The sequence below is a fragment of the Calypte anna genome, chromosome 1 (assembly GCF_003957555.1).
Source record: "Calypte anna isolate BGI_N300 chromosome 1, bCalAnn1_v1.p, whole genome shotgun sequence".
Lineage (NCBI taxonomy): Eukaryota > Metazoa > Chordata > Aves > Apodiformes > Trochilidae > Calypte > Calypte anna.
This window is the reverse complement of record NC_044244.1, coordinates 124416705-124428521: the sequence shown is the minus strand read 5'-3', so window position 1 is coordinate 124428521 and position 11817 is coordinate 124416705. Positions and strand designations below refer to the sequence as shown.

Genomic DNA, 11817 nt, shown 5'->3' with positions numbered 1-11817 from the left:
TTCCTTTTGCTTTCAGTGGTACTTTATCTCTAATGTGTTTATTATAAATTAATATAAATTACCTTCAGGTCTTCTGATTCTCTAATGTTTCTATAATTTGTGTAGGTTTTTAAGTAGGAATAAATTTCCTACTTATTTAATGTCCATTTTCCTTTCATTTACTATTCTAATGCTGTACTAATTTTTCCAGCAAAAAAAATTTATTTTAATGCAAAACAGGGATGAATTTTTAAGTTAATACAAGTCATTGCCTTAAGTCCCATTCTATCATGTTTCTGTTCAGTAAGGTAATCAGAGTCACTGAAGTGTAACTATTTTTAGATGTGAAAAAATTACGCTTTATTCAGTCAGCTTTAATAGCACTTGAAGGGATCCAAATTATGAAAAATTTCTAAGAGAACTTCTAGTATATAGCCTTAAAATTCCAAACCTCTTGTTCCTGTTAACCTGAGCTATGAATGTGTTTGCCAGTAATCTCTGCACTGTGAAACTTAAGGATTGGCAATATGTAGAGAACTCAGGAAGCCTCTGACTTACAGTAGATGGTGACAGCTTTCAGCCCTAAAGCAAGTAAATACCTACAGCTATTGTTTGAGCTGAGGATTTGCTCCTTATTTAATTTGCTCTTCTGGGATATGTACTTTACACATTTAAGGCAATGTCTTTTATATTACTGTATTCATTACATGACGATTAACAGAAGCAAATTCTGTATTTAATGGCCAGTATTTCTGCAGTAATGCAGGTGAAAGCACAGGTGGTGTACTGGAAGTGCTCTGTTGCAGTTTGATGGGACAATTCTTGTATGAGAAGCTGTTGAAAGTTGATGCTCAGCATATCCACTGTCTTAAAAACGGCAAACTTGATTGGGCACAGTTGCTTCAGGGCATAATGTGACTGCTGACAGGCATGCACATACACCCACTGTGGACTTCTAAAGGAAGTCTGAGGCCTATAGAACAGGCCATGTTACTCACCAGTATACAGACTGCTTTCTGTACAGCAACGTTCCAATAGACAAGCCATTTTTGAGAGTATGTTAACAGCAAGAGTTTTCTCCTTACCTGTTTACTCTGTACCAGGTGTAATTACTTGGAAGTAAAGCTTGCAAAAGAAACCCTTCTTGTTGCTCTCGGTACGGTTTTCTGCATGCACTGTATTCTTGCTTGAACCTCTCCAGGATACCTTTACTCCACTGATCTGCTGCTCCTGCTTAAAAGTGACATCTTTCTAAGTCTAATTCATTCTTGCCACCCTGCAGGTATGGCAACAGAAGTGTTTTAAGTGTCAGTCACGTAGCAGTTAAACACAGGCTAAGATGCTACTTGTTGTATTCACAGATCTTTTCGCTCACTGAGTAGAAATGGAGAAAATCTTGGATAAATTTCTCTTAGGATGAGAGAGCAAAAAACTTCAAAAAATAAGATTGCTTCTGTTGAGTTCTACTAATCTAGTGATGTGAACTTGTTGCAAAACACTACTGCCTGCTTCGAGCTTCCTTTAACATTCATTTTAGCAAAAGGTTGAAACAACAGGAGATGAAGTTACTGTGATTTCTGTGAGTACCAAAGATACCATTCAAGTAAGAATGCTAAAAGAAACAGTTAAGGATGAGAACCACTGTGGTCTTTTCTTGTGCCTAAAAGTCGTCTTGTGTATTCCCATCTGTTGTCTTACCATGTAACACCATTGTTACCAAGCCTCCCTCTGAGAAGCAGGTTGAATAAAACTTTATTCCCTGGGAGCTGCTGTACCATGACTGTACATTAATCAAAAAAGTAGCTAGTGAAGACAAAAGGGTGGTTTATATGCAGTCATAAGGTAGTACAGGAATTATGTTGAGGGGGACTGTCAAGTACTGGAAAGAAGCTCAAGTCCTCTGAAAAGCAGATGTAGATGACAGGTTAACAAAAAAAAAAATCTTCATAATGCTTAGTTACAAACAGGCGTTTTTTGCCCTTTGTGAAAACTTGGTATCTATCATCCACTATAGAGATAAGCACTTCTGGCTTATGTTTCAACTGACTTGGTATTTCAAGTACTAACATACCTCAAGATCCTTGTAGCAGTATTTAGATTTCTTTAGAGTGACAGAGCATGCTTTGTGATACATGTGCAGTTCCTGATGTCCTTTAAAATGAGCACAAATACTTTCATGGAAAACTGGTGGGATTGATGAAAGCTTTGCATATTAGGACAGATAGCAAAAGGGGCTGGGGCAGAAACAACTATAGCTAGGATGCAGCTAACAGCTCATGTTACAACTCCTGCTTCTAAAACTGCAATGGACTTCATTTGAATCCTTATTCCCGAGCCTCTGGGGTTAGATAGGAACATAATACTTGCAAAGGAAACCTCTCTTCAGCTTTTTCCATTGGCCCTTGTATTGCTGGAAATGCTTGTTGTCTGAGGCATGCTTGACCTGCATCTTTCAGCCCAAGAGCAGGCTTGTGACTGTAGCTGATCACAAGGTAACTTTCACATGTCACTCCATACAGCAGTCTTTCAACTGAGTGTAAGTAAAAAGTCACAAACCAAAGCATAACCAAGTGTTCTTCCATACACTGGGAGATCGCAGCTACCTAGCTGACATCCTACAGAGTTCTGTCATGAGACAGCATTCCTCACTGTAGAGTGTACTGGTTAATTTAATGAGTTAGCACATAATGCTACCTTGCCTGCGGCCTGTAGCAGTCAGTCTGCTTTCATAAAGCCTAGATGGACCTATGGGACTGCATTTCCAGTTACAGTTCCTCTATTCAGAAAAAGAAGGGGAAAAACACATGAGGGGCATAAGAACAGGCACCATTTGGCTCACTGCCCGTGGAGATCAGGCAAGAGACAAAATGCTTTCATATTACGTAACTTCGTGTGCTGTCAGAAAAGAATAAAATTATAATAATCCCACAGTTTCTAAAAGTGGAAGCACTCATTTTTTATCTTAGCACTCATTTTTTATCTTTGCCAAAACTTTTCATTCTGCCACATGTATGATTATTTAATATAAGTATTTCCTCGGTGAATCTAAACCGTTAGCATTTTTCCAACCATAGTGCTACTGGGGAGGAGGCAAAAAACAGCATAAGGGTGACAATGTAATGGCTCTTTATCATGTGAATGGGAATGCTTTACCTGAAGTGTGTTTCTGTTGCTTTCAGGTATAAAACAAAAAATAACCAACCCAGAACCCTCAGCTGATTTACATACAATTGCATGACATCAAAATGCTGGACAATGACACTTTTATGAAGTAACACAGCAAAGACAAGTCTCCCCATCTTCATGTGCCACCCTGCCAATAAACATAGCCTTACTGTGATTATCTAGTTTTCTTCTAAATCATTTCAAGTATACTCAACAGGCATCCATGCAGCATCTTTTCACATTTTATTTAAGGTGTTCTTTTTCTCATGGAATATTTTACAGTGATAGTTCAGCAGTAAGTGTAAATTACAAAGAAACAGTGACTGACTACATTTAAAGCACATACATTGGTGGTCCCTTTAATTATCCAGACTCTGCAAAATGTACTTCCTAGAACAGCATGCCACTTCCTTTAGAAATTAGAAGTCTAAGAAGATAGCTTATACAGATTTGCTGCAAAAGAAAACTGACTACTTAAAACATGGTGAAACCACATGAAATGCTAGGTATATGTCTGCCAAGTGACCTGTTAAAAAAAACTATTTTTGGAGTGTAAGTTTTGTGAAAGGGTCCCTAACCTCATTTCACCACAGAATAAAAGCCAGCCAGAACAAATAATGCCTTTCTGTAACCTCAACTAACAGTTTCATGGTTCAAAGGTCCTAGTCTAAATGTATTTTGAAAAAGAAAAATTCTGCATTTGCAGAAAGGAAAAAATTGGTTTAAACATGTAAATTTAGTTTAGATTTTTTTCATGAGTTAATTAGAATTAAAGTTGGGACAAGACACAGCTGTTCTGATCTGCTTTATTAATTCATTGATGTAGCACTGCAGATAAACCTGTATTGCACTGAACATCTAGTTTATTTGCAAATGTAAGTTTTAAAAGTAAGGGTTCTTTTTCTCGAAACCTCCTGAAATACTAAAGACAAAGCTTTGCTGATACAGCCTCTTTCCTTTTTATTTAGCACTTCATAATACATATACTACACATTACAATATTAATATAGACCTGATTTAATACCACCAAGTGTCAAGTTAGCCTGGTTAGTCTACAGCATTAATTGCCTAGCAAAGGACTATCAATAGAAAGCTTTATAACACAATTAGCTATTTAGTCTGAACAGTCAAGAGTCCCCTTTTGCTCATATTTAATCACATGACTGGAGATGTCTTTTGTGTTTAGATCTGATTTCCTCCCACCCTGTACATGCAGCTTGTATTTTGCATACCCATTGACATCCATATTTCAGTTAGTACTTGTTCAGCCCTGACATTTTTGAACTTGCTTTTCATAACACATAAAAGGAAAGTTACTGATACACATTTTAACCAGAGACGCTTAGTTGTTATTATTCGTATCAGAAAAAAGCCACAAAAAACTTCTTCAGCATCCAATTTCTCAATCTTCAGAAAGATGAATATCAAACGTGCAGAGAACTAACCAGACGAACTACAGTACTAATAATTAGGAGAGTAGGGAAAAAACACTCACTCAGGAAAGTTATTTATTCAGCTCAAAAGGTGTTTCTTTCCAAGGAACTGTACTTTCCTTTCAAAGGCACTGGATCGAATAGGAGAATTGAGTTCATAAAATGGATTCATTGCAAACTGAAGAGAAAATAAAAACTCATCAATAAACACAATCTCCAGTACTAAAAAATATTACTTCAGATTACTATTATCTTTCAGCTTACTTAGTGCCACTTAAGCTCCTCAACAGTCACTTTCTTTTCAAGGCCTTGCATTCTTCTCATCTATGCACACTGCCACCCCTCAGCACCAGCTCCTCAGAACTAATCCATCAGGATGCTGGGTGGATATTTCTGTTTTGGAATTCAGCACCATTTGAGTTCTCGTGGGAGGCTGAGATGACCACCTCCTAGTCAGTGGTAGGATCACCAGGCTGTGAGAACTTGGCTTGCTGGCTCTGAGAGCAAAGCACTTTGACCAAGCTACTGCAGAACAGTTCTCTGCTTTCATTATCGCCATTAATGTCACAGTGCTGCCCAAAATCACTGTCTAAAATGAAAATAAATTCTGAAACACCACTGTTTATATGATAATTTATCAAAATCTATTCTGTTAATGGAAAACACAGCCTTTATGTCACATGCTGTCAACTCTGGCTAATGTGGACAGCCAGAGTGCTTCTCCTTTTACACAAGAAAACATGCTGACACAGGCATACCTGAGGATGTACAGCAGAACACACCTAAAAGTACTGCGGTGAGACCGTAAGAAGTGGGTTCTTACCTTTATATACAAGTCATATACATCATTAAAGAAGTTCTTAATTCCATCTTCTTGCCTTACATCATGAAGCATTATAAATCTCATATGTAAAGCAATTAAGGAAAATGTAACTTTTAAGAAGAAGAGAGACATATAAGCACTTAAACCTGATCTTGCATATGCTTAAGATGTTTAGCATAAAAAAGCCGTGACTATAGGAGGAAGCATTAAAATAAGTAAATGGAGCAGTGAAATTCAGGAAGCATTACCTTCATATTTTAAAATTCCCCTATCTGAAAATAAAACTAATTTCCTCTCTTCAAGGGTATTATTTTTAAAGCTAAACAATTCTGAATTTGGACAATGCTCTTAGCACCTTTGTCATATACCTGTGAAGCTTAAAAGACATTCAAACTCACCTCCTATGTATAACAAATGTTTCAAACACTTCTAGGACTATATGTACATCATAAGATCAAGCCTTGACAACACATTTTCAAGATGGGTGAGGCAGACACCAAGCATGTTTATGCGTGCTTCTTCTCTCTAGCTAAATCAAAGGGATGGTAACACAGAATCACATGAGCTTGCTCAGACCCTCTTTTTTTATTCCCCTCTCAATCCTTGAGCCATGTGAGCTCCACACTTCACTAGCCTATTCCAGATCCTCCAGAAGGAAAAATCCATCTTTCCAATTGGTCCCACTTCTCAACAGCCGTGCCCCCCAACTTTCTTTATCTTGGTGGTTCTCTCTACCAATAACAGTGGTGAATAGCAAGAGAAATCTATTCCACACTTATTTCATCTGACTTTTTCCTTTCTGGCAAAAAGATTTTTGTATATAAATATAAGGAAAGAAAAGAGCGAAGGATATGTCCAGCTGTGACAAAAGCAGAAACAAACCATTCGTTAAACTTGTCCACAGTCTTCAGATACATGTTGTTAGAAAGCCACATGTTCTCATCTACCAGGTCAAGAGCCGCATGGGCAATGAACTGGTTGAGATGGCGATGATCATCCTAATTTATTTCCAGAAGACAGAAGATTAGTAATTCAGTGAAAGGAATGAAATACAAAAAGTTATTTGCTCAAATTCCTAAATAACTAGTGCTCAATTTATGTCCATGTAAAGTTATATACAACCTTTGTTTCTGCCACATGTAGCATCCTGTAATTAAATGAAACTAGTATATATTGTCACAATACTTGCTTTCAAGGAAGAAAACGGGTTGTAATAAAAAGGTCATCACAAATACAGTCCTGAAAGCAGCAGGTTTAATAAAGCCTCTATGTATAGCTCAGGAATGAATTAAAGTCTAAGCTCTTTTGTGGCCCTGATGAAATCTTTTTCTCCGCTTCCCAGTCACCCATTTTTGCAAAATTTACAGCAGCTTAGCTTTTTCTTTGTCAAATCTGGCAGAAATTGAACGACAGGCTACAGTGTGTCAAAGTCACAGGAGAGATAACACTGATTACATCACTTTAAATTCTGTGTTTTCAAGTTATTTGCCTAGAAACGCAGGAATTTTTATTGTTTTGGGGCAGTTTCTTTTTCATGAGTGCCTAGTTCAGAAAAACATCCTGCAACTGGTATTAAATAGATGCTTGCAGATGTAAATTGCACCTCTTCCTACAATAAACACAAATGGCCTTCAAAGAGTGATCACTGTGTTTGGCCCTAACATTACAAAAGCTCTGTGGCTTGTACATTAACTGGAATACTGAAGGGCAGAAACATGGGACTAAACCATACTGTATGCTTTTGTTAAACTGGCAACAGAAGTAGTCTTGCAGTGTTTCTCAAAATATAGGGATGCTATTAATGCCACTCTCACACCTCTCAGTGCACTATGTTTTTTGCACCTAATCAGATTTGACTCAGGGTGTTAACAGCTTTGCAAGTTCCATTACACCATAACAAATAAGAAGCAGAGCTGAAAGTGCAAAAGCTTGTGCTGATTTACTGCATGTTATGCAAATAACCTTAGGCAGCTGTGCATCTGCACTGAATTCACTCTTAAAGGGTATGTCTTGGAAACAGAAGCAATAGTTCCCAAAATACATCAATGCCTACTAGTTCTCCTTCAGTGCACATGAAGTTTAGATTCTTAGAAAATTTAATATTTCAATCTCTCGACAGACAAGAAGCTTACCCAAGCTAAGTTAATTCCATTAGAAGAATGTAGAAAATTAACTTTCCCACTATCTGACACATCCTCACACTCATCACGTCTAGTCTGACTAGTTTTATTTATGATTTTTTGGGGGAGACACTAGTTCAAAATACAGATGACATCATGCTCCTCAAATCAATGACTGAGTATATTTCCAGTTTGGATGGACTCACAGATCCACACACTTCTATTCTGAAGTCTGTTTTTCCATTTGATGTAATAGCACAATGGGTAGAGACATTCTTTTTCCACTGAAAACACTACTTACTGAGCAGTCTTACAATTCACACATTCTGAAGCCCATATTTATCTATATAAGTTTAAAATGATTTTTACTTAAAAGCAAGCATGACTATTGAATATTATTTTTAAATATTTCTTTATAGCATAAAAGATAAAGGACTAACTAGGGCTTTCAAATTTATACTTCTTATGCTACCGTATTACTGTATACGGATCTCTTAAAATCAAAAATAACAGTAAACAGCATTAGATAGTGAACAATTATTATAAAAGCTCTACACACTAAGAGCAAGACTCTTCACCATAAAGCATCCAAATTTTAAGAAAACCATGTTTTAAGAAGAACTAGTAGGATCTGGCAAAACAGTATGAGACAAGAACTCCAGAATTCTACTCCCTGTAACAAACCTTCTGTAAAAAAATACAGTGGACACTCACAACACTTTTAACAACAGGCTGGTCATACTTCTAATGCACTGTAAAATTACCAAAGAAAATGCACCACAATTACATCATAGGGGTATCACTGGGGAAAAAAACCACACCTTGGACTCTACTTTTCCAGGAGGCAGAAATTCCATTTCAAATATGGGATTATCATGATGACCAACTATCACAAAGTAGAAACTTCCAGACATACTTCAATATGCTGTTCCTTATAAAAAAAAGAGAGACAGATTTTACTGACAAGTCTATATACAAACTCTTAACCCGTGTGAAAGCACTCCTAAAACGAGCTTACTACTCGTATTTACCGCAGGCTAAAGAGAGCCAAACACACTCTTTGGTAACCACACTTATAGCAAAATGAGGGGGAAATATCCTTAGGAAGTGGAACATCTCCTGTAACCTACCCTAGGTACTATTACCTAAACACTCTTACTCTTCAACTGACTGATGATTTCACTTAACCCCTGAAAACCCTCCCGGTGACCCAAACGGCAACAACCCCTGAAGTATCATGCTGTCCCCATCTCTGAAGAATCCCCTCACCTGCCTCTCCCCGGGGGCCCAACAGATAGACCCTAAAACGGGCAAGGCTGGCAGACGGCCGGCACCCTCGCACACGGCGGGCCTGGGGCCGTCCCAAACCTCTCTAATTACCCGGAGGGAGCGAACCCCTCCGCCCAGGCCCAGGCGGGTTATCCGCGGCTCCGCTGTGCACTCCCGTCTCCAGGGGAAGGGCGGGACGCCGCGGGGAGCTGCCCGGGGAACAGGCGGGCGTGAAGGGGGGATAAGGGGGGAAGGAGAAGGAGGGGGAGAACCTGTGCCCACACGGACCTGCGCTTACCTTGCGACGCCAGCGCCCCAACGGCCGCCCGGAAGCGCTGCCCTCCGCCCGCCCCGGCATCCGGCCCCCCCGTCACTCCCTGGCGGTGGCCGAATGGCGTCCGCCGCTCCCGGCACAAGGCGCAGGGCCTGGGGCTGACGGCTGCGGGGAGCGTCCGCCGCTGCTCAGCCAACAACCGGGCGCTGAGGTGCGGGCTGCGGGCTGGCGCCCACCCACCCACTCTGCGGGTAGGGGGGAGGCCTGCGCCTGGCTGAAGGGGAGGCTGCGGCCGCTTGAGTGTTCGCTGTCTCGCTCGCCGGGGATGGAGCTGGGAGTCAATAATGTCTTTTTAAATATTCCTTTTTGTTTGTTTGTTTGTTTTTATTCTCCTAGTATAGGGCAAGATGGCTTCGGTTGAAAGGGAGACGCTGTCCCAGGATGAACTGCGGAAACGGCTCTATCAGACTTTTAAGAACCGAGGGGTACTGGACACCCTGAAGGTGTGCTTTATTTTCACCTGTAATCCCGCCGTACTACTTAGCACTGAAAGCAGTGAAAGTCGTGTCGAATGAATGTGTTTCCCAACCTTCCCCCAAAATATTATTTTTATCGGAGGTTCTTCCTTTTTTCATTGTGGCTTAGTCTCAGGAGCCCCTTTTCAGGAAGCTTGTAGGTCTATATCGAGCTTTAGAAACTTTCCATACTTGAGGAAAAATTCAAGCAGGGAAGAGAGGAATAAAGGGGAGTCGAGGATTGGAAGGGTCCGGAGTGTTTATTACCCTCTATAAGTAAGCACATCATATGAATTATCCTCCTCAGATATTCTAATTCTGTTATTAAAACAAAAGAATACCAAAAAACTCTTCAAGCTGTTTTCTCCCTGTCTGCTCATTCAGGAGTAAAACATTGTTCTGATTTGTAGCCTGTGTTTCTTTATGGTTGCTCTGGTATTTTTGTCTTGGGCTGGAAGTACCCTTCAGCTTAAGTAGCTCTTTGTCCTCTTGAGGATTTACGGGCAGTAGCAATACCTTTTCTCCAGCCTTCTGTTCCACGATGCTAAGCAAGCCTCGGTGAAGTAGTTACTTCCTTTTTACCTATGTAGTCTTCTGCACCACTTAAAAGTCTCCCCCTTTATTAAAGGAAGTAGATCACGATCATTGAGAGCAACTTTCAGGCAAAGTTTGTGATGGTACTAATTCCTCTTCTTTTGTGGAAAGTCTGTAAGAGGCAGCCTGTATCTCTTTTTGAGAGATGTTACACCTGTAGTGCTGGTCATTCATTGACACATCCACATCTTACTTCTTCTAAAAAATAATTCCATTGTGTTATAGCAGAAATTTATATCTGGCCTTAAATGGTGAAATGTTGTATTTCACGCAGTTTCAATTTTGCTAGTCTTTAAACATAATCTGACTGCATTTTTTTATGATGCTTTGATCTTTCTATACTTCTATACATGTCTGTCTCACCAGCAAATTTTTTTAGCTCCCTCTTTTTATGTCAAATTCATTGAAGTTAAAAAAAATAAAAATAAACACAAGGTCGATATTTTAAAAAAAATCATTGCTAATTTCATGGCCAGAAAGTCTCTCTTCAGGACAACTTGTTTCTCCCTTGGTGACTTCTGTACCAAACTTGCAATGCTTGAAGTGTTTCTTGTCTTGTTTGACCTGTTAGGTAGCATGCTATTTAAGGCATTTTTCCTGCTTGATTTTCCCTATCTAGAAGAATAAACATAATATTAAAGATTTTGTAGCTTTTCTGAGATAAAGAATTAATACACCTGAGTTTCTTTTGGATTTCCTATGGATTACATCTCCTAATGAGAATACTCTCAACTTTCTCCTGGTTTTATCTCACTGCCCCTGCTGGCAATAGGTAGAGCTACAGGTATGGTGAATGGCCAACATGAAATAAATAATTTCTGTCTTCCTCTGATTTCTGCCTTCCTCTCCCGTACCTAGGGATAGAAGTGTAGCCCAGCACTTTGTAATGAAATGTATAAGAGGCTGCTCATCTCAGTTGTTCTGATTTGTTCTGTTCAGGCCAGTCTGATTATTTGGCTTTGTTCAGTTTGATAAGTATTCATCCCAAATAAAATGAGACTTCCTGTGAATTTTGAAAAGCAAAAATTCTAATTCAATAACATGTAAACTGAGAATATGGGTTTTTTTGTTTTTTTTTTAATCAGACACAGCTCAGAAACCAGCTAATCCATGATCTGATGCACCCAATTTTGAATGGAGAACTTCAGCCCCAGGCAGTTCCAAGTGAAGAAAGTACACTTTTGATAACAGCTTCCAACAGTTTGGTGGCAGATCATCTAGAGAGATGTGGCTATGAGTATTCACTTTCTGTTTTCTTTCCAGAAAGTGGACTAGAGAAAAAGAAGGTAAATTGGGTAATTTACCATTTTAAGACTTCTAGGAGCTTTGCCTTCTGGGGTTTTCATATTCCAACAGAACTGAAAAAAATCCCCTTTTCTGAAGGTGAAATAAAAGCCCAAGTGCAGCTTCCTTTCTTCTCTATAAAAGATTCGTTATTCAGGACCATTTTAATGAATACTGTAAATTGGCAATAAGCTAATGACACTGTTCTGGAAAGCCCTAGTTTAAGCTCACACTTGTTTCACCTGCACCAGATGTGTGACCATCTGGCCCAGGAAGCTGTGTGGTAGAGCACTCAGGGGACTGATCCCAGTTAAAGCTAGCCTCCTGTTAGGCTCTTCAGTTGCCTGAAATTGTGGTTTGT

The 11817-nt window shown here is 39.3% G+C and overlaps 2 protein-coding genes across 7 annotated transcripts in view; one reads left to right on the top strand and one right to left on the bottom strand.

Annotated features, from left to right (window-relative positions):
- Positions 1-3448: 3448 nt before the first annotated feature.
- On the bottom strand, positions 3449-9153 carry TRAPPC2 (trafficking protein particle complex 2). 6 transcript variants are annotated; one of them, XM_030449784.1, is made up of 6 exons: positions 8901-9049; positions 8342-8451; positions 6254-6398; positions 5401-5486; positions 4640-4755; positions 3449-3597 (listed from the first exon to the last, which is right to left on the bottom strand). In XM_030449784.1, the coding sequence occupies exons 2-5, from the start codon at positions 8432-8434 to the stop codon at positions 4657-4659; spliced, it is 423 nt and encodes a 140-aa protein (XP_030305644.1). In that variant the 5' UTR covers positions 8435-8451; positions 8901-9049; the 3' UTR covers positions 3449-3597; positions 4640-4656. The 6 variants fall into 6 exon arrangements, with proteins under 6 accessions (XP_030305644.1, XP_030305620.1, XP_030305627.1 ...); XM_030449760.1 differs by lacking the exons at positions 3449-3597; positions 8901-9049 and adding an exon at positions 9088-9153 and having other exon boundaries at positions 4016-4755; XM_030449767.1 differs by lacking the exons at positions 3449-3597; positions 8901-9049 and adding an exon at positions 9078-9131 and having other exon boundaries at positions 4016-4755.
- The window catches only part of OFD1 (OFD1 centriole and centriolar satellite protein), a 32619-nt gene continuing 29939 nt past the window's right edge, over positions 9138-11817 (top strand). Inside the window, exons 1-3 of the mRNA XM_030449666.1 lie at positions 9138-9274; positions 9465-9566; positions 11258-11458. Coding sequence (XP_030305526.1) covers positions 9471-9566; positions 11258-11458 — 297 coding nt within the window. The 5' untranslated portion in view covers positions 9138-9274; positions 9465-9470. The remainder of the gene's footprint in view (positions 9275-9464; positions 9567-11257; positions 11459-11817) is intronic.